Source organism: Apodemus sylvaticus, chromosome 3, assembly GCF_947179515.1.
Source record: "Apodemus sylvaticus chromosome 3, mApoSyl1.1, whole genome shotgun sequence".
Taxonomy (NCBI): domain Eukaryota; kingdom Metazoa; phylum Chordata; class Mammalia; order Rodentia; family Muridae; genus Apodemus; species Apodemus sylvaticus.
In genome coordinates this window covers 138706382-138733547 of record NC_067474.1, presented here as the reverse complement: position 1 = coordinate 138733547, position 27166 = coordinate 138706382, and the positions used below count along the sequence as shown (strand labels likewise).

Sequence of the window (27166 nt, the reverse complement as noted above, 5' to 3'; positions counted from 1 at the left end):
TTCCCAAGTGTGCTGTGCCTTACAGATGCCAACTGGGCACAAGAAAGTGAACACAGTTCCTAATGGCATATTTCTGTATAATTTAATAAACAGCTTTCTAGCGGTTACTGCTTCTGTCTGAACTTCTTGTGTCTGTGTTTCTGCCCCTCTGAGTCGCTTGTCTTCTTTTTGTTCCTGTTTCTGTTTTTCACGTTGTGTGTCTCATAGTAGCGCACACCGACTTTTTTGGACTGTTGCTGCCGTGCTGCTCTCCTCCGCTGCAAATACACAACAGAAAGGAAACAGTCACACCTGGGGGTCACCCTTGCCCTGCCTGTGCCGCTCCCACAGCCATGGAAGCAGAGCCAGGGGACAGTCTGTCTCAGACCTGAAAACTCAGCGCCCTCCCCCCTCCCCTCCCCTCCCCCTCCCCCTCCCCAGCCGGCTGCTTCAGTTCAGCTCAGCTCTGCTCCACTCCCTTCCAAGGATGGCCTTCCCTGGGGCCCAGCACCTGCCCGCCTCTACTCACTTCCCTGAAGCCACAGAACACCTTCCAGTTCTTCAGGTTAATAGGACACAGGTGTGAAGGTGGTAACCTAGAACTCCTGAAACCTAACTTGGGCTCAAGGACTTGGACGCAAGGATTCCGTGGGGCACTTCTTGACCAGGTTAAATTACATGCATCAGATCACCAACACATGGGTTCCTAGGACTCCCAGTTCTAAACTCATTTCAGAAAGAATGGGTCCTTACAATTTGATATTCCTTTGTACCTGAGTTCCTATATTAAGAACAAGGGAGTTTTCATTGCAAAAAATGGGATTGTAAAACACAGATTTCGTGAAAACACGTGTCTGTATGTATATATTGAAACAATGTCTCCTCTCAAGGCATGTGCACCAAAAAAATATATAATCCAACTTGCATAAAATAAAAAAAAAAGAACGGGTCCTGGGGACTGGTTTTGTGGCTGGGCATGATAGCTTACACCTGCAATCCCACCACCTGAGGTACTAAGAGAAAAGGGACTGCCCGAGTCTGAGGATAACCAGAGCCTGCATACCAAGACTCTGCCTCAAAAACAAAAACTAACAAACCAAAGTGGCTCAGAAGCTCCATTCCCAGGACCTACCAACAAGCTGTCCTTCGAGCTCTAAGTGCTCACCAAGTCATGAGATGCCTGCACACACACATGCACACACAAGAAATGAAAACAAACCTCAAAATGGACGACTTCTGCTCTTTTGTTTGATTTCCCCACATTTCACTGTGCAGCCCTGGCTGTCTGAGGACTCATTCGCTGTGGAAACCAGGCAGCCTCAAGCTCACAGACCCCTCCACCTCTGCCTCTCACACTGGAACTAAGAGCATGGCGGGAATGCACCGGTACACTAGGCTTTGTGCCCACATTTCATTAAACGAAGCAGAATACTTACTTCCTTACACGTCAGCATCCTCTGAGTCTTATTTGAAGGTTCGTCTTCCATCTGTGCATTCCACTTCCTTGCCTTTTTGGTGGGAGCTGGATACAAATGATACATAAAACACAGAACGAAGATTAACAATAGAAACAGCATTTCAAAATCTGGAGGACTACTGTAGAAGCAAGCCCTGTATATGGAGATAGACGGTACATGCAGGGGTACAAGTAGCCATGGTCATAGTGGGGTTCAACTTATATCATGTAGTAACTATGAAATATCTGTGGTGGTTTGAATGAAAATGGCCCCCATAAACTCATAATGTTTGAACACGCCGGGCAGTGGTGGCTCACACCTTTAATCCCAGCACTCTGGGAGGCAGAGGCAGGCGGATTTCTGAGTTTGAGGCCAGCCTGGTGTACAGAGTGAGTTCCAAGACAGCCAGGGTTATACAGAGAAACCCTGTCTCGAACTCCTCCCCCAAAAAAATGTTTCAACACTTGGTCCCCAATTGACGGAACTACTTGGAAAAGGTCATGTGCCACAGTGTTGGGCTGAGGCTAAAAATCCCCAGGGCATTGCTGCTTGTTTGTCATGTGCTGCATATCACAGCGATAGAGAAATAACGCAGACAGACCCCTGCCTCAATTCTGCAGATGCTTCTGTTTAAAGCTATTAATATGCACTTTTGTGAGGCAGTATTCCTAAGCATCAACTGTATCTTTAAAATGTAAAGAATCTCAAGTGGAGAGTTCAATTTGCATGGTAAGTAGAATGTGGAACCAGATGCTAAGTACCTACCTGTATGGAGGAAACTATCCCAAAGCTACAAATCACATCTAAATGGTTCAAAGAATTGATCTCACCTGCATCACTGACTTCTGCAGATGTTTTCTTCTCTTTTTCATATTTTGCAAAAACCTTTTCACTTAAGTCCTTGGATATTCTGAAAAATAAAAGCAAAGTCACACAGCTGCTCTTCTTTAACTGCTCTGAAAGGCCAATCTGGCGAGGTGGAACACTCATGAAGGAAAGGTGTTTGTGGCGATTGCTGGGTGATACAGCCAATGCCCAGCAGTTCATACAGCTCCTAGGCTAGAATACTAGGTAACCAAGCCCCATGTACTTCAGGTGGCTGAAGATGAAAAATGTACAGATTTGTCTTTAAAGCAACCATTCCTAGCTCCCTGTTCAGACTGGGACTAGAGCTGGGTGATGGAGCACTTGCCTGACAGATGCAGGCCGTGGCTTCTGTCCTAAGTACTTTAAAACTCCAATGCCAAAGTCAATGTTCATGGCCAAGTGAGAACAGAACAGATAAGCTAATTAGAAAGAAGAAGAAAATATTACCTGATGGCAGAGAACTTTTTAGCTTTAGCTTTATTTAGAAACTTCTGGTACTTGGCAATCTTCTCATCTAGGGCTCTGATCACAGCTTTGGTGTCACTTTCCACTGGTTCTTCCTGAGTGTCTTGGGAACACTCTTCCTCAGCATCCTCTCCTGGCTGTTCCTGCTCCTGTTCTTCCTCTTCCGCATGGCTTTCCAGATCTTCCAAGTCTGACATCTCCACAGGCACCAGGTCGTCCGCAGAAAACTGAGGCCCCACATTGATTTTGCCAAAGTTCTGGCGGACCCGTGCGAGGATCTGTTGCATCTCTGAGTTTCCATCCTGGGAACAGTCTGCTTCAGGCTCCTTTTCAATGACAGAGTCTGACCTTTCAACTTCTGCTTCTGTGGTCTCTTCTTCTGGGTTGTTCCGGGTTGTTTCTGTGGGCACTTCCAATGGTGAGGAGGATGGAGGCTAGTAAAGACCAAAGATGGAGGAGAAGAGGAAAATGGAATCAAAAATGGAGACCCATGCTTCAACCGCTACTGGCTCTCAGATAAGCAATCCTCCTTTCAGATCTAAGACAATGGAACTCTACACAGCAGCCAGCACTATAAAGGATCTTTTGATCCTTTATAAAGGACAGAGCTATGGTTTAGGATGAAGGGAACCAACCCAATGAAACCAAAACAGTGGTGTCCTTCTTGGGTATCAGGAAAAAGGGGCAGGCAGAGGACGCACATAGAAAAATGGGAGACCCAAATCCAAGAAAGTGGAAGCGAAGCTAAAGGAGGACCAGGACGCATGCGCGTTCTCTACAATGCGGGACGACTGGCCTATTTCAGGTATTCATGCAAAGTCAGCATGTGCCAAACTTTCACAACATTTCACATGTAGATCATCTTATCCCTGGGACCCAAACTTACATAGTGACTCTCCAAAGTCAAGAGTGACTGGGTTAGATGCTAAACAAGTCCAGAATCCATAAAACGGAAGGAAACTGAATAAAAGTTTGTACATTTTTGAGGTGGCAAATTAGCTCAGCAGGTAAAGGCACTTGCTGCCTAATCTGACAACCTGAGTTCAACCCCCAGAATTCACACGGTGAAAGGCAAGAACCAACTCCCCAAAGCTGTCCTCAGATCCTCACGAGTATCATGATACATGTTTGTGTGTACAGAGCATATGCACATGGGCGTATACATGCTAATTTAAGTTTGTATATTTTGTAGTGATTTCTACATTTCTTTTTTCTTTCAAGACAGGGTTTCTCTGTGTAGCTTTGGCTGTCCCAGACTGTGCTCTATAGACCGGGCTGGCCTCAAACTCAGAAATCCATCTGACTCTGCCTTCCAAGTGCTGGATTTAAAGATATGAGCTATTGCCGGGCAGTGTTGGCACATGCCTGTAATCCCAGCACTCTGGGAGGCAGAGGCAGGCAGATTTCCGAGTTGGAGGACAGCATGGTCTATAGAGTGAGTTCCAGGACAGCCAGGGCTATACAGAGAAACCCTGTCTCGAAAAAACCAAAATCCAAAAAAACAACAACAACAAAAAAAATCCAAACAAACAAACAAAAAAGATATGAGCTATCATGACTAGTGATTTCTAGCTTTCTGATTATTACTAGCTTTCTGATAAATTACTACTTTGCCAACAAGAAAAGGAGGATGAACCAAAAAAAGGATAAAAAGGAGAAACTCTGAATAAGGATAACTGTGCTTAAGAGTTAGATCTCTGTGGAGGTACCTGTTCCTCAGAAGCTTTCCCTACCTTCCAGTCACAAGTCCTTCTCTGACTCCTGTAACCCCTTATCTTGGTAGAGTGCTCATAGTACCCTCAATTCCCTGAACTCTGCTATATTCAAGCATAACAAACATACATTCTTAGCACAGAGGGCCTAAACTCTCTGGCCACTCCTGAGGGATGTGTCATATGCATAAGGAATCCCTACCCAGCACACCTGAATGGAAGCTAATGTGCAATAGGCGGGCTACGTAGCTGCCTTCAGATAGGACCTGTTCCCTAGAAAGGCAACACTCAGTTTAACCTCCAACCTTTGGGGAAAGAAGAGGGGCCAGAGACTTAGCTGAATCATCTATAGCCACTGATTCACTTCCATAAACAAACACTCTGACCCTGATATGCCTAGCCAGTGACTGCTGTCTGTACAAGTCTGGTTCTTCCTCCCAGCCCCATGCTCCCAGGAATAAGACTCAGACTCAAAATATATTTACAAATACCTTGGCCATATAACTAGGCTCTTCTCTGACTAGATCATCACTTTAAATAACTCCAATCTACATTTTGTCACATGGCTAGTCACCTGTGCTTGGATACCATGCATCTGTCTCCTCACATCTTCCTGGGTGAATCTCCCTGTACCTGGCACTATCCCAGAATGCTTATGCCCACAGGATGCCCACCCACCTGCTATTTCCTGCCTCCGTGATAGGTCATGCCCATACAGACTCTGGCTATTTCCTCCTCAGCTGTCTCTCTCCTACCTTGCTGAAGCATGGCTTCCATTGAGCCTCTCTGACCTTTAGTGTTTGTGGTGAACTGGGAATCACAGATAAAAGTACTTTGCTGAGTTTCTCCTCTAGCAAGTCACACCCCAGCCTCTTGAATAGGGAGCTGACTGAGTGCTGACTCAGCTGACTGACTGTAATGCTAAGGGGGAGCAGGCTGGGGGAGACTCAAGTTCATGATTTGTGGGGTCTCCACTAATTCCAGAAGTTACAATCAGAATCTCACTGGAGTCCGAGAGCTGCTGGAGTGGAGTGGACGCCCACTAACACATGTACTTGCACCTCACACCTGACCTCACACCCCACCAGCATCTAAGTACACCAGGGTGGGGACCTGCCTGCTTTTCATGGCAGCCCCTCTGCACCAGAGGGCTAGGAGCTCCACCCTTATCACTGAATGAATGGATTAATGAGTGAATGAATGATACCATGTACAGAGCAGAGAGACAGGGGAACTGCTGTACTTGGTTGGTTGTGGTTTTTGAGAGAAGAGGGAGGAAAGCCAGACAATGTCGGGCACACTGTGTAAGTCTTCCTCCCTCCCCACCCCCCAAGACAAAGACTTTCTGTGTGTCCTTGGCTGCTCTGCCTCTGCTTTAGGTGCACTGCCACCTGACAGCGTGCTAAGTTGTTTTTTTGTTTGTTTGTTTGTTTTGTTTTTTTTAACAAGATTTTTTTGTATTTTTGTTTTTCTTTTTTTTTTCTTTTGGTTTTTTAGATTTTGGTTTTATCCAGACAGGGTTTCTCTGTGTAGCCCTGGCTGTCCTGGAACTCACTCTGTAGACCAGGCTGGCCTCGAACTCAGAAATCCACCTGCCTCTGCCTCCCAGAGTGCTGGGATTACAGGCGTGCGCCACCACCGCCCGGCGCATGCTAAGTTTTTAATGCTGGAACAAATACACAAATGGAATCATCTTGCTTTAGTTAAGACGTATTTCCAGAAGAAGACCAGAGCTACCAGGATCCCAGTGATGGAACGCAGAAACAAACCCAAAGCCATTACTTCCAGAGACCCACCGAAACAGGAAAGTCAAGTGTTAAGATTAAGTCTTAGGCCAAGTCACCATCAGGGTAAAAGCTCTGGGGCAGTCAGCAGCTTCCTGTCTGTGTCCCAGCTTAGTCCTCAAGCCCAACAGCTGCTCACCAGAACATTGTCAACTCCATTACTCCCCTGCCCATGAGCTCCCAGCTCTCTTTAGAGCAAGGGCTCCTATTCACCCTCCTTTTCTCTGTGGCTGTGGTTGTTTTAAGAAAAGGTTTCTTCATGAATGAACTTTGGCAACACCGATGCTCCCACAGAAGACAAGACATTTAACAAATACTACTTTCTTCTCCTCCTCCTCCCAGCCACCAAGGCTGGTATCTATCTACTCTCCCTCTTCGGCCTTATTCTGCTCATTTGTTTACACAATGGGATGATACACATGCTCCACTGAGGGAAACAACCCTACGTCACACCATATTAGGGTCATTTGACCCCACTTTCCGGGACCCATGTTCACCTCTTCTTACCTGGGGAGCTGTCGGTAGCTCTGCGTTGGGCGGCTTGACAAAGAAAGGGATGCGGCCTCTCTGCCAGTCATTGAGAACCATTTTGCTCACAGTCAGCAAGTCAGGCTCTCCCCCCTGAAAGGACAGGACAGATTCCCAGTTAAAGCCACAGAGCAAAAGCTCTTCTGGATGAGGAGGGTCATTCCAGTTCCTCCCCGTCCAGAGACAGGCTCTATCGCTGCACAATGGCAGGTCCATGTACCCCAGTGCCGATCCCCAAGACCCACACTGGCTCACCTTCAGCAACTTCCCAGTGCGCACAGCTAGCTTCTCCAGGAAGTCCTCCGCACTCTCCCAGGCCTCAATCTTGTACGTCTTGCTGATATACTCTGGCTTTGCTCGTTCAAGGACAGCACCAATGTGGTCTTGAGGAGCTTTAATTTTTTCAACTTGAACCTAAAGAGTAATAGAAATGCCGTGTTCAATTCTTTTGCACAGACAGGAAAATTCAGTGATTTCTATAAACGAAAATGGATTTCCATATCAAGATGAGTGGGGCTTTGCTGTGTCTGTGATAGTTTGGCAGGAGCAAGGACCACGCCTGAAAGCTGACCACAGCCACGGAGCCCAGAGATCAACGCTAATCCCGCTTTACCGCGGACTGTGTGCGGCCTCCACAGGCAGTTTGAACTTGGAATGCTCTGTGTAACTCACTGGCAGGGATGGTTAAGAAGCCTGCTACTCCCAGAACCCAGAACACAAAAAGCAATCCAAGAATTTCAGAAGGACGGGGAGGAATGTGCAGAGGACGTATGCTAGAAGCATGGTTATGGTTAGGGGAATCATTTAAGTTTTCAGTCATATTCAGAAACAAGTAAGGAAATGACTGGGTTCCAAGATGACTCAATCCATAAACGCATGAAGATGAATTATCACTGAGCATAAACAAGCCCTGCTTCCCTTCGGATCCCACGTGGTTACGGCACACTGCTGTGGGATGACACTGACCAGATATGCCCACAGCCCCTCGACCTCCTGAGGTAGGCTGAGTGGAAAGGAGGCTGCTCTGTTCAGCATCATGTTTCTGTGTCTGGCTAGACAGCTGACCCCAGACTGCCTTCTGAACAAGGAGTGCAAAGGCTCTCAGAGATCCCCGCAATGAGAACACAACTGCTAAGGATGAATACCCACCACTCCTTTGAGCACAATGTCGGTCTCTGAGTCCTCAGATGGGTAAACCACACCAGGGCAGTCAATCAGGAATATCCGACGCATCAAGGTAATATACTGCCAGACCTGCAGACAGGAAATCCTAAGTTTGCCAAAGTCAAATACTGGGAGCTTAACTTCACTAATCGGTTACATTGCCATATTAAGCTAGAAAGGAGGGAAGGGAAAGCCAGAGAAAAGCAACCTGCTGAATAATCAGGCCAGAGTCTATCCTCTACTTAAGCCAAGTATGACAACTTCCACCAAGCATAAACCAGAGTGATGGAGTTCCATCACTAAGAGTCCAAGAATAAGGCAGAGGCAGGATTTCCAGAAGGTATCGTGCAAGGGCACCACAGTGAGCCTCTCCAGGTCCTAACACACTCAGAAGCACAGAGACGCCGGCTTCTTTGCCATCAGGCAGAACCATGCCTTTCCTAAGCTCTCTGTTACAGCTGCTGACTTCTAAATACCAGAATCTGTCTAAAGACTAAGTTTTCTTTTCTTCTTAATCCAGACACCAAATATTCTTGGGTTGGTTTTATTAAAGCAAAAGGTTAGAGTTATGGTTAAGGTTTTATTAAAGCAAAAGGTTAGGGAATGGGGGGAGGGAAGGGGGTGGTGGCTCTATGGTTTAGAGCACTTGCTGCTCTTGTAGAGGGTCCAGGTTCAGTTCCCAGCATCCACATGGCAGCTCACAACGGTCACTATCTCCAGTTCTAGGGGATTGGTGCCTGTTTCTGACCTCTGTTGGCAACAGACATGCACACAGTGAACATATATGTAGGCCAAACAATTATACACATAAAATACAAATGAATAATCTTTTTAAAAAAAGAGTACAGGGGACTGGAGAGATGGCTCAGTGGTTAAGAGCACTGACTGCGAAACACCATCATTTTGTATTTTCTTTGCAACCTCACCATCATTTAGTATTTACCACTGCTACTATGTCTTATGATAGGCTGATACTTCTTACTTGGTTAAGAAATGGTAACTCCTACTCTTTTCTTCAATTTCATAAAAATTTCTGTTATTTCATGAAGTTTCTTTGTTTTTCCACATAACATTTAAAATATTATATAAATATATAATATTTATATATATATTTATAATATTTATATAAAATATTATATAAATCTCCAAAGATTTTTCCTGAGAATTAATAGGAAGTTTGGTTGATTCATATCAAGTTAAACAGAATTAACATTTTTACTACATTATTTCAATATGCAAATGTGGATGGTTTCACTAGATATTTACTTCTTAAAGATATATAGCTTAAACTCTTTTCCTTGGAATTTTGTAATTTTCAACATGCAACTCCTATACAGGAGATGCTGGATTTATTCTTAGGAATTTCCTTTTTGAAATACAGGTTTAAGTTTGTTTCTTGTTGTAATGTAGAAATAAAATGGATTTCTGCATACAAACAAAACAAAACAAAACAAAACAAAACAAAAGAGCACTGACTGCTCATCCAAAGGTCCTGAGTTCAATTCCCAGCAACCACATGGTGGCTCACAACCATCTACAATGTGATCTGATGCCCTCTTCTGGGGTGTCTGAAGATAGCTACAGTGTACTCATATAAATAAAATAAGTAAATCTTAAAAAAAAAAAAAAAAAAGAGTACAGGGGCAATGTACAAAGGACTTAAATATAGGCCATAAACCAAACCACACTGCAGCCAACTCCTAGCATACAAGGCACAGTCAATCTTGAGAAGTAGACAGGGACTGGGTACCATGTTCACTGCACAACACTTGCCTAGCAGGGGTGTGAGGTGTCCTGGGTTTGATCCCTAGTACTGTTAAAGAAAGAAAGAGGACAGAAAGAAGGGAAGAAGAGAGGGGAGATCTCCATATCTTAAAGAGTCAAATAAATCTTCATAGAAATAGAATATATTATAGAACCCATACACACCTTTGTTTCTCCTGCAATGGGGGCTACGTTGCAAACTTTCTTGGATCGTAATGTATTTATCACAGAGCTCTTGCCTACATTTGGATAGCCAATGAACCCAACACTGATTTGTTTCTTGTCTGTATGCAACTGTGAAGAAAAAAAAAAAGGAAAGAAAAGAGTATCTATCACATATGCTCTGCCATATCTCCTTTAGGTCGGTCAGACTCTGCTACTTGGCTAAAGGAGGACTACTATAATACAGAGCACTGAACGCATCCTGATGCGAAGTCTCAACACAAGCCAGCCTCACAGCCCAGGAGATACACGTGCAATTTCATGTCAGGAGTGAGCCATGACCTCAGGCACCCATGTAATGCATCTGTGCTCTAGATTAACAGCACGTAGATCAGGAAGAGGCAGTGTGTCCATCCCCTCACCACAGTGCACCACCAGGCTCTGTAGGGACATGTTTAGGGAAGGAGCCTAAGAGATGCCTACTGGAGACATGCGTGCCTGAAACATGGCTGGAGCAGAGCAAAGGGCAGGTGTTCAAGCGCCAAATACGTCTAAACACTAGGCAGTGAGACCATTCCTCTAGACCCTGCTCCCTGATGCTCCCAGAGCTACATCTAGAAACTGGAAGAGTCTCTTCTGGAAATGACGACAAACCCAAAGAAAATGCCTGTGTCCTGAATTAACACTATTCCCTTCAGTGAGATCCACCACTGCTGTCTAGTAGTCCCCACACCAAAAAGACACCAAGAGTCTATCAGAGTTGTGAGTACTTTTGCTTTCAATTTGATACCAGTTCTCTGTTGCCCAGGGACAGTTTCAAACTCCTGAGCAAAGTAATTCGTGGGATAGGAGTCTAGTCTCTGAGTAGCTGAGACTGGAAGCGTGTGCCACCAGGCCTGGCATAGTACTTGAAGGCAGACCACAGGCTGAGAGCAGCCAGTTCCTACTGGAGAGGGCTGGCTGAAAAGTAGACTACATGCTTGCCCAAGTGTCTGCCCAAATGTTAAACATACAGAGCAACAACAGAGCAAAGGCGTGAAGCAGAGATAAAGCCATCTTCAGAAAGCAGCAGGAGAGCACCTGAGTACACTGCTCTGAACAGGACTTCAGGTGGAAGACTAAACACCAAGTGACACTCAGTCCAACACTGCTCTCCATAGTACACAGAAGCAGAGCAAGTGAGAGACGTGTGTGTGTGTGTGTGTGTGTGTGTGTGTGTGTGTGAGAGAGAGAGAGAGAGAGAGAGAGAGAGAGAGAGAGAGAGACAGACAGACAAGTTACCTCACCACACCCAGCATCAGGAGGCAACAGAAGCCTAAGGCAGGACAGCTGCAGCAATTCAAGGCCAGCCCCAGCTACACAGAGAATATGGAACTAGCCTGCATCACAAATCCATCTGTTCTCTAAACACCACAAAATGAAACCCTTTCCATAAAACAGAGTTCAGGAGGGAAGAGAGGGCTCGTGCATGAGAGCCATTTCTAACTGGGATCCTAGCTGAGTAGTGACAAGTACTTATTAGCAGTGTTTAAGGCTGGGTTCAATGGCTAACATTAAATTTTAAAAAAGGAGCCCAGAGGTGATGGTACACGCCTTTAATCCCAGCACTTGGGAGGCAGAGGCAGGCAGATTTCTGAGTTCAAGGACAGCCTGGTCTACAGAGTGAGTTCCAGGATAGCCAGGGCTTCACAGAGAAACCCTGTCTTGAAAAAAAAAGGGGGGGGGTGGGGGAAGAAAAAGAAAAAACATCTTACAACAACAACAACAACAACAACAACAACAACAAAAACTACCTAACCATAAAATTTTAAGGCAGGAAGCATTTAATAAGTATGCAAAAATAAGGGGAAGAGTTGGGGAAATCAAGAAATAAATCATCAGTGTGTACAAACAGCATGTAGTATTGAAATAGCAGGAATGATGGCCAAGAGTCAAAAGTCCTGCTTCTGGGAAACAAGGACGGGTGTGGCGGGAATCCTGTCTTTGTTAGAGAAGGATCTGGTTCAGAATGTCCGCGAAGTGATGGGCTGGGCAGCTGTCCTTTGACAAAGGCTGAACAAAGGTGCTAGTGATATGGCAGAACAGCCACCCCACCAGGAAAAGAAAAAAGGCTTCAGCTCCATCACAATCCAGAGCGCCTGCGGGTTTTTATACCTCTAGAAAACACTGAAAAGTGAACAACACAGTTGTTGTTGTGAGACAGATTTCATTATGTAGCCCATACCAGCTCATGCTTTTGCTCCACCTGCCTCTACCTCCAAGGTACTGACTCAGTGTTAGCCACTTCAGACTCAGCCCCGCTGCTCTAGCAGAAGCAGCCTCCTTACCTTCCCAAACTGCCGCAGAAGCTGAATGAATGCTCCTTTCCCAAAGGGATTAGTGAGACTTGCATGGAAAGCCAGCGTTGGGTAGTCCTGGGAGAGCACTGCAACCCATCGTTTCTACAGGGAGGAGAAAACACCGGTACATTACAGCTGGTTTGCGACACTATTCAGAGGAATCAGAATTGGAATTACTGATGGCTTCAAACACAGCACAGCCTAAGGGAAACAGCAGCCATAATTCTTTGAGATGCTTTTTCAAGCGTGACAGTTAGTGCTTTGTCTTTTGTTTAATAACTGACTAGAAAACAATACTCCAAAACTATCCTAACTACTAAATGCAATTAATGGAACACAATGGGGAGGCAGTGACTGGCAACTGCCTCCACTGAAGGGACAAAATGCTTGCAGCTGCCCCAGCCAGAAGATGGAAGACGGCTCTGCCTGTCGTCGGTGCACATGTTAGCTCTCTCGTCAGTAAGGACATGCCAGTGAGGACAGTAAGGGTACTCCCCAGTGTGACACGTCAACACCCTGTTGTTTAGAATCTATGCACTGATGTGCTAGTGAATGGCTTGCCCTGTTGGCCTCCACAGTAGGTTGAGCTGAACTTACTGTTGCCCAAGTTGGAACAAGGTCACATTTATTGAGTACAAAAATGAGGTGTTTCCAGGGTTTTTCCTTTTTCAAGTAAGCTTCGATGTGAGGGGAACGTGTGCCCATTGGGTCTCTAGCGTCAAGGACTTGAACTACAACATCTGATGAGTCTATCACCTGCAAATCCAAAGAAGCAGAAACAGTTGGCTACAGTTCACACAAAATGAAGGGGACCATTTAAGGGGGCCCAAAGGAATAAAACTGTGTTTGGAAGCAACTGCAAACAGTCTAGTAAAGGGAGTGAGCGGTATCCAGTCTCAATGCCCACTCATCAGAATTCAAAAGCTGTTCAAGAATATTCAAAACATGTCAAATTTCAAATAGGAAAGCTGGCTTAGATCAAACCCATCTGATTCACAAGTACCAGGTATTACGTATGGGTTTGTGTATTTTACAGAAATTAAATTTGGCTAGTTTATCTTTATGGTCCTAGTTTCTTATTATGACTAATTACATGGCGTGCGTGCTTGGAGCTTTTTATATTATTCCCGCCCCCACCCCCACTCCTGACAGTCAGTTCAAAAGCACTAGGTCAGCACTCAGGAGTGCACACGAAGCTCTTCTTTCTTTCCCCACAGAGTTAGGCAGGCTGGCTAAGGTATTAACCCTTCCCAGACCTGTGCTCTCATGTACAGGAGATAGTGAGGCTAAGTAACTTACAATCCGCCCACACCCCCCTTTGGTTTTTTGAGATAGGGTTTCTCTGTGTTATATCCCTGACTGTCCTGCAACTCACAGAGATCTGCCTGCCTCTGCCCCCTGAGTGCTGGAATTAAAGGTGTGTTCCACCAGGCCTGGCAATAACTTACACACTCTTATGCAGCACTAACTATGTGCGGCACATCCTAAGAGGTAGTGTACAGGACTGACAGGCAATATAACACAGTGCTCTTCCTTTCCAGCACAGCAGTAGTGTGCACAAGACTATATCTCAGCTCCTTCATGGAGGGAAAGGATGAGGGAAGCAGTAAAGCGTGACCTCCTCCAAGGGCTTCAGTTGGTCAGTCACTGTGCCTGCTCCTCAGAGGACGCCATGAGCCTTACCTTGTAGAGTTCTCCCCATATTCTTTTCGACTGCCCCTTTTTATATATCTCTTCTTGAGCTTCATTTCTAAGTAAGAAAGGAGCAGAAATGAGCAGCTGAAGCACTATCAAGACTACAAGGCAACAGTGGTGGTTCCCGCCTGCAATCCAGCTCTAAGATCTGGGAGTCAGAGCTCTGGGAATCAGTGTGGTCTACACAGTTAAGTTCCAAGCCAACAAGGACCACACAATAAGACTTTGTCTCAAAAATCCCAAAACATATCCAAGGGAAGGATATCAAAGTGCATTTGCAAAGTCACTGCATCAATGCTCCAACAGCAGATTAGCCTGATGTGGTACACATATACAATGGAGTGACTTAGGAAGGACACTGCCAGGTGTCCTTTAATTCCTGCTTTATGGAAGCAGAGGCAGAGAGAGCTCTTTGAGTTTCAGGCCAGCCAGGGCTAAATAGCATCAGGAAGAGATTAGAAGAAACATTCTGGAGCACAGCAACAAAGCTGAGAACCTCAAACTCATACCTTACACCAGTATCCTCTGTCACCAAATCACGGTCCTTGCCCTGGTCATAGCTCTCAGTAGACATTTCAGCGTTTTCTAGAAGGGACTGCATATCACTTGCAAACAAGTTTGGCCGCTTTCTTTGTGACTTTGGGCCAAACGTACTTTCAAAACTTTCAGTATCAAGAATGTGGACCTTTGCGTTCTAAAGATAAAGAAGTACAGGTAAGACTCAGGAATGAAAAACACTGAGCCAAGGCAAAAGCTAAAAACCACCTTGGGAAAGATCTGAGTTTGCTTTTTCTGAAGCTCAAACCACACCAAACCCACAAGAGCACAGAGCCAGTGCAGTTTCAAATCTGCAATACGTGTTTATATTGCACAAGGGCTTCTTCTATTCTGAAATGCTGTGAGCTTCCCCGCAAGGGTGGAAAGGTAACACAGACACCGAGTGAAATTCGCCATGTGAGACTCGCCAAACTTGCTTTCCTTCACCGCCACAGACTCCAGTCACATAGAATCAGTGCTACAGTGATGAAAAGTAACTTATCTTTTCTGACCCTTTTTTGGAGCTTTCAAACAAGTGCATAAAATTCGCCAAATTCACAGGTTTTGTCAAGGACAATCAGTCAAAATGTGTGTTTTTTTCTTTTTTAAACCAACTGTAAATGCCAACTTTTTCTTGGAAATTAATTTCTCTCATGGCTAAAAGGAACTGCTTGTTTTATAAGATGCATTTTAGTTTCAGATAACATTCTCCCTAATTTAGGTAACATTTTTATTAAACGCACATGGAAACGCTTCAGATGAAAAACATCTAGCAAAAGTCCAAAATAATAGGCTAGATGTGATAAAAGGAACCTGATCCTAACTAGAACTTGATGCGCTGAGAAGGAGTTACAGGCGTAGGAATTCTTGAAGCAGGATAAAAGTCAACGCTGGAGTTAGGATCTACCACGTAACAATGTTAAAGGCTGCAGAGACTCTCCTTTAAAACAAACACAACACGCACCTCCCCCCAGCACAGGGCCCTGGGTAAGCACCAGCCGGGGAGCTCACAAGTGATGAGGAACGGTGCACGGCCTCCACACATCACTGATCCTCCTGATCCCCAGCTCCCCAGGCGGCCTAATTTACCTGACACCCCAAGCTTGTGGCTCATATTCTCTTGCTACCTTCTAACTGAGGGGAATGTCCGTCCACAAGAAAACTGAAGTCAATGAGTAAAACTTAAGTATGACTGGGCTGGAGAGATGGCTCAGTGGGTAAAGACCCAGCTTAATCCCTGGAAGCCATGTAAAAAAAAAAAAAAACTACACTACACAAAAAGATGCAGTGGTGTGAGCCTGTATCCCAGGAGATGGAGGGTGGAGACAAGTGATACACAATCATATCAATTATACAAATCAAGCGTGGCAAATTATCCTCAGGAATCTTATAACAACTAGGCTGGAGAGCGAGCTCAACACTCAAGGACACATACTGCTCTTCCAGAGGACCCGAATTCAATTTCCAGTACTCACGTCACTCATCTCACAACTGCCTGTAACACATCCAAACCAGGGGATCTTGACACATCTAGCCTCCAAGGGCACTTGAACTCACATGCACAGACACATCACACACACACACACACACACACACACACACACAAAATCAAACCTTAAAAAAACAAAAAAACAAAACTCATAACCATCCGTCCTGGTGATCCCGGGGGAGTGGAGGTGGTGAAAGGGAGCCACTCGACGTGGGCCACACACGCTACACGCAGCTGCAGTGTATCAGCAAGGGCGCGTATGACCACTGCGCAAGACCAGAGTGGCTGTCAAGAAGATCAGCCTCTTCGAGCATCAAACCTACTGTCAGCACACGCTGAGGAAAATGCAGATCTTGCTGTAATTTCGCCATGAGAATGTCAGGCATCCAAGACATCCTCAGCACACCCACCCTGGAAATCATGAGGGATGTTTACATTGTTTAGGACGTCGTGGAGATAGACCTGTACAAGCTGAGCAATGACCACATCTGCTACTTCCTCTTCCAGACCCTCTGGGCCTCCCGTACATACACTCAGTCAATGCACTGCACCGGGACCGAAGCCCTCCAAGCTGCTTATTGACACCACCTGTGACCTTAAGATCTGTGATTTGGCCTGGCCCGGATTGCTGACCCTGAGCATGACCACACTGGCTTTCTAACCAGTACATGGCTAGGGCTGGTACTACGCCCCAGAGATCATGCTTAACTCCACGGGCTACACCAAATCCATTGACATCTGCTGTAGTCTGCATTCTGGCTGAGATGCTCTCCAACCAGCCCATCTGCCCCGGCAAGCACTGACTGGACCAGCTCAACCACATTCTAGGTACACCAGGTTCCCCAGCCCAGAAGGACCTTAACTGTATCAGTAACATGAAGGCCCAAACTACCTATAGTTTCTGCCTTCTAAAACCAAGGTAACTTGGGCCAAGCTTTTTCCCAAATATGGCTCCAAAGCTCTTGACCTGCTGGACTGGATATTAACAGGATGTTAACCTTCAACCTGAACAAGTGCATCACAGTAGAGGAAGCAGTCTCTCCCTTACTGCAACAGTACTATGATCTGACAGATGAGCCATGGCTGAGAAGCCATTCACCTTTGACATGGAACTGGATGATCTCCCTAAGGAGCGGCTGAAGGAACTGATCTTCCAAGAAAGAGCCAGCTTCCAGCACAGGTCCCAGAGGCCGAGAACATGGACAGACCCCCTGTCCTTTTGGACCTGGTCCTGGCTCATACCTGCTCCTTCTCTGTAGATTGTTAGAAAATGAACTTTGCTCAACCCAGACCCTGGCAGCCCAGGTTGGACCAAGGATGGACCTGGCCACATTCTCTCTCTTTGCTGGGGTCTCCTGCTTCAAGCAGGCTTCTCCCACTCCAATCCCCTGCCCCATCTCCCCATGGCCTGAGTAATGAGATGGCCCCAGAGAGGATCTCTGCTGCTGTGTCTTTATCTACCCTTGCTAGCCCCAGCTCTGGTAGACGTTCTGGAATGGAAGGGCTATGACTGCCTAGGCCCTGTGCTACACAGAGGGGTGAAGGGCACTGAGTAGGGACCCAGGCTAAGCTCTGCCTACTCATCTTGTTGGAACCCCACCGCATTTTCCCTGAGGAGCCCAGGCCTAACCCTCTCCCTCTCAAGCTGCCACATGTAACACCCTTGCTGCTTCTGTGTGTGGGTGACTGGATGTGGAGGTGGGGCCCGTAGAGAGCCAGTGCCCCTCCCCACCTCCCCGTGCTTGTATCTAATATATAGAGATGTGTATAAGGAAAAAGAATCTCATAACCTATGAAACACATGGTTTTGAATCCATAAGCTTACTTACTGTAATACTACACAAAGTGCACACGCAATGTTATTTACACTATTTTTACTCCAATCCTACAGAAATACATTTAACACACAGAACTGAATGTGTAGAAGTTAGACTATATCTGATTTGACTCCCCTGGGTGGAACCATTTTAGAACTAGAGTCCATACCATGCTACAGCCACTGGATTAAAATAGAAGGGGTTTTCAAAGCTAATGCAGAAACCCACCAATTATTATGAGTATTTATCCCTCCATCAAAACACAAGCTGACTCCTGAAACTGAAGGCTCCTTCATTTCACACAGCAGACAACGAACAACTGGAGCAAGCAACAAAGCAATAAATCCACAATAGAACCTCTGTTCTTCCCAGAAATGGACTCAATAGTTGCTTAGAAGATGGCTTTAGAGAGAAGAGACAAAGAGAACAAGGGAAATGAGCAACTTGTCTGTGGTTCATGAATTACACTCATCTGTTTTCCTGAAAGGAAACAGTCACTCACTAATAGGTGCCATTCTTCAAGTCCATCATAAAACACAACATAATTGACAAAACCTGAGGCAATGAGCAGCTTGGCTTTTGATTTTTGTTCTGTAAGTAAACACTTTTCTTTGAACTGCTTAATCCTTGTATGCTTGTCAATGCTTCCCTCCCCTCCTCAGACTGGCACTCACGCCTGTACACTGGCTGGGTTTCTGGGAATTATTATTCAATGCAAGTTTAAAATGTGCAGGCAAACATTAAGCCACTCCTTTGTTCCGTGTGACCTCCTATTCGGGCCAGAGTCAGCCCTTACTGCACCACACAACTCCAGCAACCAAGAGTGGCAACAGCATCTTTCCTGCACCTGAAGAACCTCCAAGGAGTTCACAGAGCACAGAAGGACTCCTTCCATCTCAGCCTTCCCCTACAGCTCCAGGAGATGATGAACTAGCACTGACAACCCAGGCTCTTCCGAGCCAGTCTGGCCTACTTAGGAAGTTCTAGGCCAGGGAGAAAACCTTCCTGAGTAAAGAAAAAAAAGAAAGAAAAGGTAGCTAGCGCCTGAAGACTGGCGGTCACGGTTGTCCTCTGGCCTCCACTTGCACATGCGCGTGCATGCGTGCGCACATACCCCCTAATAGCTATCATCTCTTTAGCCTTGGGCAGGGTGTTGCACACTTATTAGTTCTGACCAAGCCGTTACCAAGCCGTATCCAAGCAGGAAAAGAGGCACACGAATTCTCTTTATGGCAAGAAAGTTAAGGTTCACGGAGAACCGTACCTAAGGCAAGAGGAGGGCTGAGGGAAGATGGAACTCAGGTCTCACTGCAAAGCCTTGTTTGGATCCACACAGTGCTGCCTCTCCTGGGCCAAACTCAATCCACAGCAAGGGTGACAAAGGAGAGCACCTAAAGCTCATAAAAACTTCAGTGTTTGGCTGAAGAGATGGCTCAGTGGTTAAGAGCACCGACTGCTCTTCCAGAGATCCCGAGTTCAAATCCCAGCAACCACATGGTGGCTCACAGCCATCTTTAACGAGGATCTGACTCCCTCTTCTGGAGTGTCTGAAGACAGCCACAGTGTACTTACATATGATAAATAAATAAATCAAAAAAACAAACAAAAAAAACTCCTCAGAGCTGCTTACAAAAGCCAAAGACAAACTAAAGCAGTACCTATCTGCCCTAAAAACCCCAGACCGACATGGCCTTTGTCTTACATGAGGCTGGATTCGATCGTGCAGAAGAGACATTGGTAATTTGCTCTGTTTCATGACGACTTTATATGGATCCTTCATAACTTTATCCATTTCCTCTTGAAATTTTTGTAACGATGCTTGCTTGATCACACGAGTATTTCCTGTCTCACAGATAGAGAACATGCCATTTAATACAGAGATTAGTTTTACTTCTGCGCTCACTTTCTGACATGGGAAGGCAAGTCACCAGGTCATTCCCAAGCCCCCCAGAGCCTATACATTCATCACTCCTTAGAACTCTTTGCAAACTTGAGAAAAGGCGGGGAACACATGCCTCTCCTGCACTCACACACTGGGAATTCATCCACCAACTAAGACACATAGGAGTTTCAACAGTTTTCAGAGCCCAGCTTCCTGAATGGATGAAAGCAAAAGTTAATCATCACTGAATAGAACTGAGATTTGACAAATGTTCCTGCCAGTCCTAGCAAAGAAACCTGGAGCCAATCACAACTGATCAGCTCATACAGAGAAGGAGCCCCAAACCTCAGAGTTAAGAGGGCTTGAAGGGACTACTAAAGTATCCAGGACACAAGCAAGAAGGCCACAGCGCTGGGAACGCCAGGCCGTTGATGCTAAGGGCAGCATTCAAGTCAACAACAGCAGATGCAGACACAGGGTCAAGTGCTTAACACTCACCACTTGCCAGAGACGACGCTAAGCACGTCACATGGGCTTCTTTTTACATTTATTTGTGATAGGGGACACCATAGCACCTGTGTGGACATCAGAGGACACCCTGCAGTTGTTATCCCCTTTCTGCCTTCTATTCTGTAGGGTCTGGAGATAGAACCTAAGTTGTTAAGCTTGAGGGTAACTATCTTCACCACGGAGCCTCCATACTGTCCTTCTTCTGTTTTTGTTATCTTTTTTTTTTTTTTTTTGGAGATGGAATTTCATGTCATCGAGACTAGCCTTAAACTTCTGATTCTCTTACCTCCAACTCTCATGTGTTAGGATTAGAGGTATGCCCCCACCATAACCATCTTGAGATACTGCAATTCTTGCTCCAATTTCAGAAATTAGGAAATTAAAAGACAGAGACTTAATAACTTGCCTCTAGCCACATATACAACTCAATTCCAAATACCCAGCTCCATGGTAAATAATCCCTCCAGTCCTCTCTGACATACACACATACACATCAACATGTATCTCCTTTCCAGGGATGGGACAGACCCTAGGGCTTTGCACAGACCGGACAAGTACTCTCCCTGAGCTCCTCCCACTCTGGCCTTGAACAGAATTTTGATTCTCTTTCTGTTTCAGTTCTTAGGAGTCAGCCCATCAAAAGGCATTAAATACAGTGACAGGCAGGGGTCATCTGCACCTCGCACAGAGGTCAGATGCCAAACAGTGACTATCTAAACATTACAGTGGAAAGAAGCTCCAAAACTCCTGTGACTGGACAAACTCTCTCACTCCTGCAACGACTAATAAGGACATCCACCTGCCAATCGGTAAAGGGACCAGAGCACCTGCAAGGCCACTTCTTGTATAGCCATCTCCTCGGCCAAGAGATGAACAGCCCAAGGTCTGCAGAGGTTTCCATGAGGAAGGACCTAACAGCCTCTGGGTTCTCAAGGGCTCGCTTCTAACTGAGAATGAGCTAGCTCTCTTCCAAAGGAACAAGTGTGAGGGACCTAGCACTTCTGGCAGCTCCTTGTCCATGCGGGAACTCTTTAGTGCCCTTTTATAAGCAGTGGCAGTCTCACGCACCAGAACCTTCTCTTGAGTGTTTCAACCTGAGTCTTTTCCATTCACCATACACTGTATAGAGTAGAGATACAGGAGGACACTTACCAAACCATTTAATATTCGGCTCCACTCGGGCCACTGTGCCAGAAGCCACGGTTGATTGATACTGCAGTGGCTTAATCACTTTACCACGACTGTTCCTAAATTGAGGAAATAACAGATTTGGGTTGACGACAGAAGAAAGGCAGCAAGAGCACAGTCTGGCTCACGGACATGCTTCCCATCAAAAGGACTTTGGGGGGATTTAAAATGATCATGAAATACAGACTCCAGTAAACAAAAAGTCCTTCTACATTTGAAACAGATTGCCCAAAAGCCGTTTAACCTCTTGCAACAGAGCACGTAATGATTTCGCTAGATGAGTAACAATGCTGATGTTTAAAAATCCATTTACTGTTTGTTTTCTTTTTTAAAAAAATCACATACTTGAGTTTTTTGGTAATTATTTAAAGGCTGGTTTAAATGAATTTTAAGTAGAGGATGATTTATCCTGGAACTCAAAATTCTAAAACAAACTGCAAAGCGGGTGACTGAGGCAGGCTAGGTTACTGACAACTGTGTCTTACACACAGCTTTCAGAAGAAATGAATCTAATTACCCAACAAATTAAGACCAGCTAGCAAAATGCCACTCTCAGCAAGTCCCTGGAGTGGAGGCTGCCTCAGCAGAACTGCGGGCTGGGATGAGCATCCGAGCGCCACAATGCTGTGATCTGTGTCTGGCTCTAACAGCCAAGTTTCCTGGCAGTTTTCGTAAGCAGTCATACACTTTGTACTTGTGGATGATGGGTATTTAGCTGGGATTTGACACTACACTGCTGGAAATCAGTGTATGAGGAACAGGATGGCCACTTGCTGAGGAGTGTTAGGAAACAATCACTGCTTTGCCATCTACTACCCATGACTTTAAGCATATTTATTAACTGTATCACCACAGCAACATTCCTATGAGATGGCATTTGAAAACATGCTATTCCCATTTGGAAAAAGTGGGGGTGGGAATGAAACCTTAACAGGTCTCAATTTTAAATCCAGGGCATGCAAGAAAGCAAAGACTGGCTGTACCCAAGGCTCACCTGCGCTCTTTTTGCCTGTACATATTCAGGCGCCGAATCGTGCCCCGGTCCCTCATGTTTTGGCCTCCAGCTCCCTGTACTCGATCTAGAAATGAACAATAAACCTTTTGATAGCCAGTAACTATTTAATATAGTCATTATTTAAAATGTGCCAACCAATTGCTTACTCAACTAGCCAAGCTAACCTAAGAATGTCTACTCTCTCCATATGCTGCTCTAATAAATGACTATGAGCAATGAGCTATGCCAAAGCTGAGACCCACCTCTCAACTTCCAAAAGAACTGTATTTGACAGCATGATGCAGTCGACTTTGGCACCAGCACCATGCTCCACACTACCGGCCTCATCTCAAGCCACACAACACTCATATAAGAACTGTCTTATGCCTTGTTCCCCAGACACACTGAGTAGTCACAGATGGCAGCTAACAGGCAGAGTCAGAACTTTAACGCAAGCATTTGATACATTCTGTGCTCTCAACTACAAAGGATACTGATCGAGGTCTCAGTTTAAAAGATAAATAAGACAGAATAAAAAACAAACAAAACCAACCACAATAACAAAAAGAAACAAAAAATAGGCGCTGGTTAAGAGCACTGGCTGTTCTTACAAAGGAGCTGGGTTCAGTTTCCAGTACTCATGTGACAGCTGACAACTATAACTCAGTTCCAGGAAATCTAACATCCTTTCCTTGCTTCTGTAGGCACCAGGCACATACAGTGGTGTACATATATACATGCATGCAAAACACAAATACATATAAAATAAATTTTTTTAATCTTAAAATTGGCAAAACTGAATAAAAGAGATTTGGGGGGCGCGGGGGAGGACTACACAGAGCCATCTGTCTCACTATGTAGCCGCAGCTGGTCTTAAATTCATAGAGTTTAGCCTGCCTCTATCTCTTGAGAACAGGAATTAAAGAGTATACTACAGACCCTGTCCCATGCCCCTCATATTTCTCCATCGCTCTCTCCTTTTTTGGTTTTTCAAGACAAGGTTTCTCTGTATAGCCCTGGCTGTCCTAAAACTCACTCTGTAAACCAGGCTGGCTTCAAACTCAGAGATCCACCTGCCTCTGGCTCCTGATTGCTGGGGTTAAAGGCGTGTGTCCTTTAAATAAGGACTTCAAGGACCATCCCGAGCAGCAGCATAAAGAGCCCTAGAGGCCCACAAGACAACTTTACAGTACGCTCAGGCACATTCATCTAGACAACTTATAACTCACTATTCTGCCATATAGGAATCTTATTCTTCTCATTTAACTTGCCTTACACCAGAAAGAATAAAGTATCTGTGGTAAAAGGGGCTTTGGAAAATCAAACATTAAGGTTCTCATTCAGCCTTATACAAACTGAGTTTTCAGAATTCTGCTTTTATTTCTCTAAACAAGGGAATATGTAAGTGAAAAAGTGGGGGAGTTGTGACAAGAACTTTGAGTGCCACTGTGGGAGGGACCGAGTGTGTTGGGTAGTTATTTATTTATTTATTTATTTATTTTAAGATAGGGTCTCACAATGTAACTCTGTCTGTCCTAGAACTCACAGAGATCTGCTTGCTCCTGCTTTCTGAGTACTGAGATTAAAGGTATGCACCACCATGCCTGGCTGCCATTTAATTTTTAATTCTCAGTCATACTCTACATTGGTTACATAAAATCAGTACCCACCTTTAAAAGTTTGTCTATCCACTACTGTGTCCACAATAACCATGTAGTTAAATGAGTAAAATGCTTGCCTAGCACTCAAAGGCCTGGGTTTGATTCCTAGCACTGTACAAACCAGCCATTGTGGCACAGCACACCAGAAACAAGGATTAGAAGTTAGAATACAGGGCTGGAGAGATGGCTCAATGGTTAAGAGCATTGACTGCTCTTCCAGAGGTCCCGAGTTCAATTCCAGCAACCACATGGTGGCTTACAACCATTATCCATTATGTAATGGGATAATGGGATCCAATGTTATCTTCTGGTGTGTCTGAAGACAGCTACAGTGTACTTATATATATATATATATAAAAAATAAATCTTAAAAAAAAAAAAGATATCCTTGGCCAAACAGTGAGACAGAGGTAACACACTGAAAGCCTGTCTAAAAGTAAAGGACTAGGCCAGAGAGATGGTTTAGCAATTAAGAGAACTTGTTGTTTTGGGACCTGGGTTTAGTTCCCAGTACCTGCAAGGTGGCTCATAACCATCTATAGGGGCAATAGGGGCAAACAGAGTGTACATATTATTTAGGCAAAACTCAGATATAAAGTAAATAAATATTTTTAAAAAAGAAATATTTTTAATTTTTTTTGTTTGGACTTTCAAGATAGGGTTTCTCTGTGGAGCCCTGGCTGTCCTGAATCTCCCTCTATAGACCAGGCTGCCCTCAAACTCACTAGGATACAAATGCCACAACCTCCCAGGTGCTGGGATTAAAGGTGTTAAGCCACCGTCTGTCTTAATTTTCAAGAAATGATGGTTTCTAAAAGTTGGGTTAATTTCCACACAAATCATGACTTATAGGACGAATACCCACAGCTTCTGAGGTTAGAAGCAGCATATTTAGAAACCCTCTTTGTGAATTCATAACTAGTTCTCCTGTCCTAAGTTTTCAATAATTCTATTTATACTGTATGTAATGATATATATATACATATACACACACACACACACACACACACACCCATATCCTGCCCACGTGCACCAAATGCACAGGGTGTCAGTGGAGGCCAGAGGGGGTGGCAGATCTCTTGGAAATGGAGTAACAGATGGTTGTCAGTATCATGGGTGCTGGGAATCACACCAGGTCCTCTGCAAGAGCAGCCAGCACTCTTAACCCCTAAGTCATCTCTCCAGCCCCTCCTATTCTAAATTTTAAGAGAGAACCCAAAATAAATCACTAAATCGCTGGAACTCTCTATTGAGAAGTCCACCCGCACACACATCTGGCTCTGTGCCCTTTTCCTGAATCTCTCTCTCTACTAATCCTCAAGGCTTCCATCTACATTTTTCAGCTGCTGATAAACTTAATCCCTGCTTAGAAGCAACATCAAACTAAAAACCAACCAATCCGAAGTATATCTTCCAAGTACATGGTATGACATGATTAAATACTGTTATGAAAGACAGCAAAGTGATGGAGCAACTTTTGTGTATATTCTCATTTAGTGCTGCTGCATAAACAGTGTGCTTGGGGGCCTTTTTTCTTTAATCATACGTATGTATGTGGGTAGAAGCCTTGAAGGCCAGAGGTATCAGAGCTGATTGAACTCGAGCTGGGTGCTGGGACTTGAACTCTGGTCCTCCTGCAACAACAAAGAGAGCTTATTCTCCCAGTGTTCTCTCCAGCCTCTGAGTGTTTTCATCATTTTTTTTTAAAATCTGATTAAAAACCTAACTATGCAAATTACAAGGAAATACTGAAGTCAGCTATCCTTGCAGCTTTATGGAGACAAGAGTATACCTAATTTTTTCCCCTCCAGTTTGAGGCAGTCTCACTATGGAGACCAGGCTGACCTCGAATTCACAGAGATCTGCCGGCTCTGCCGACCCAGTGTTGGGAACTACAGGCATGGGTCACCAACCCCCCCTCTATGCCTAAACCATATTTAAATACAGTTTTAGTAGCTAAATCAAAGTGGGAGGGACTCCTCTGAAAGCCTGTTTTATTCATTCTGTAGGTGGGAATTTATCGTATCTCAAAAACATCTCTATTAAAATATTTACCTGAAGTATTATTGCCTATGCATCGTGATTCCTAAGGCGGATGCTAGCATTTATCACTTACACAGTCAAAGCTAAGGTGGCACGAATGTTATAGCCAAGGGTAAAAGGCCCCCTGGGTCAACCGACTCCACTTTGTGTTTTCAGAGTCTGTGCCCTGTAGTCCAGGTAGCCTCTAACTCGAGATCCTCCTGCCTCAGCTTTCTAAGGGCTGGGGTGACAGGTGTGTGCCAGGACTCCAGGATCCTAGTCCATTCTTGACGTGCCTTTCTCTACACCTCCGTCTGAGAGGCCTCATGTCTGCCAGAGGCTGCGCGACTCATCCCCCAACTTTAGAGCAGGTGCCTCCAGCCCGGGTCCGCCGCACAGGCCGGGCCGGGCCTTCCTCCCCGAAGGCTCCCGCGGCCTGGTCCCGCCCGGTCCGCCGTACCTGGGTTGGTGCTGGCCGCCGAGCGGTTGACGGTGCTCCGTCCTTTGTACTGGGGCTTCACCATCCTGCCGCCGACAGTACTGACACCGCTCTGCTACTCGGGAGGTAAACCACTTCAGAACTTCCCAGCTAAGAGTGTGTCCTGTGTGAAGCACGTTGGACCCCGAACACGCGCGACGTCACTTCCGCTCGCGCCACGCGACTTCCTGAGAGCGCGCGGCGCTTGCCTAGGGCTGGCTCGGCTCCGCCTCTGCCCTGCTCCCGCCTCCTCCTGGTCTAGCAACCGCCAAGCGTCCCTTCCATAGCAACGTCCAGAGCACCCGGCAGCCCTGGGTTCTTAGTGAGAGAAAGAAAGAGAAGAGAGAAGACTCTTCTCAGGTCAGTGCATGAGTTGATGGGAATTTGCCCTCTGAACCTTTCTCAAAGTGTCCCAGCAATAGCAGGCAAATATCAGAACAGATAAATTAAATTTTAGGCTGGAGTAGAGCAGTTTCTAGTAAGCAACAGCTTACTATTCAAGGGTCCAAACTTCAGCTAGGAAAGAAGAAAGAGAAAGAAAGAAAGAAAGAAAGAAAGAAAGAAAGAAAGAAAGAAAGAAAGAAAGAAAGAAAGAAAGAAAGAAAGAAAGAAAGAAAGAAAGAAAGAAAGAAAGAAAGGAGGGAGGGAGGGAGGGAGGGAGGGAGGGAGGGA

The 27166-nt window shown here is 45.3% G+C and overlaps 1 protein-coding gene and 1 pseudogene across 1 annotated transcript; one reads left to right on the top strand and one right to left on the bottom strand.

The window, feature by feature from the left end:
* Window positions 1-60: 60 nt before the first annotated feature.
* Window positions 61-26667, bottom strand: Gnl2 (G protein nucleolar 2). The gene is made up of 16 exons (XM_052177315.1): window positions 26477-26667; window positions 22334-22418; window positions 21304-21398; window positions 19462-19601; window positions 14426-14610; window positions 13905-13971; window positions 12819-12977; window positions 12210-12323; window positions 9886-10014; window positions 7942-8046; window positions 7048-7206; window positions 6772-6885; window positions 2751-3202; window positions 2267-2346; window positions 1416-1501; window positions 61-257 (listed from the first exon to the last, which is right to left on the bottom strand). Exons 1-16 carry the CDS (start codon window positions 26538-26540, stop codon window positions 105-107), a joined length of 2187 nt encoding a protein of 728 aa, XP_052033275.1. The 5' UTR covers window positions 26541-26667; the 3' UTR covers window positions 61-104.
* LOC127679733 (mitogen-activated protein kinase 3-like) lies at window positions 16097-17201 on the top strand (annotated as a pseudogene).
* Window positions 26668-27166: the final 499 nt, after the last annotated feature.

Bases quoted from the DNA above. Each gene is read 5' to 3' on its own strand.
- Gnl2 (XM_052177315.1), bottom strand. From the start codon at position 26,540: ATGGTGAAGCCCCAGTACAAAGGACGGAGCACCGTCAACCGCTCGGCG. The intron at 14,611-19,461 runs GTAAGACAAAGG...CTTTATCTTTAG, and splicing joins ACGATCGAATCCAGCCTCAT to AACGCAAAGGTCCACATTCT. The intron at 6,886-7,047 runs GTGAGCCAGTGT...CTGTCCTTTCAG, and splicing joins GCACTGGGAAGTTGCTGAAG to GGGGGAGAGCCTGACTTGCT.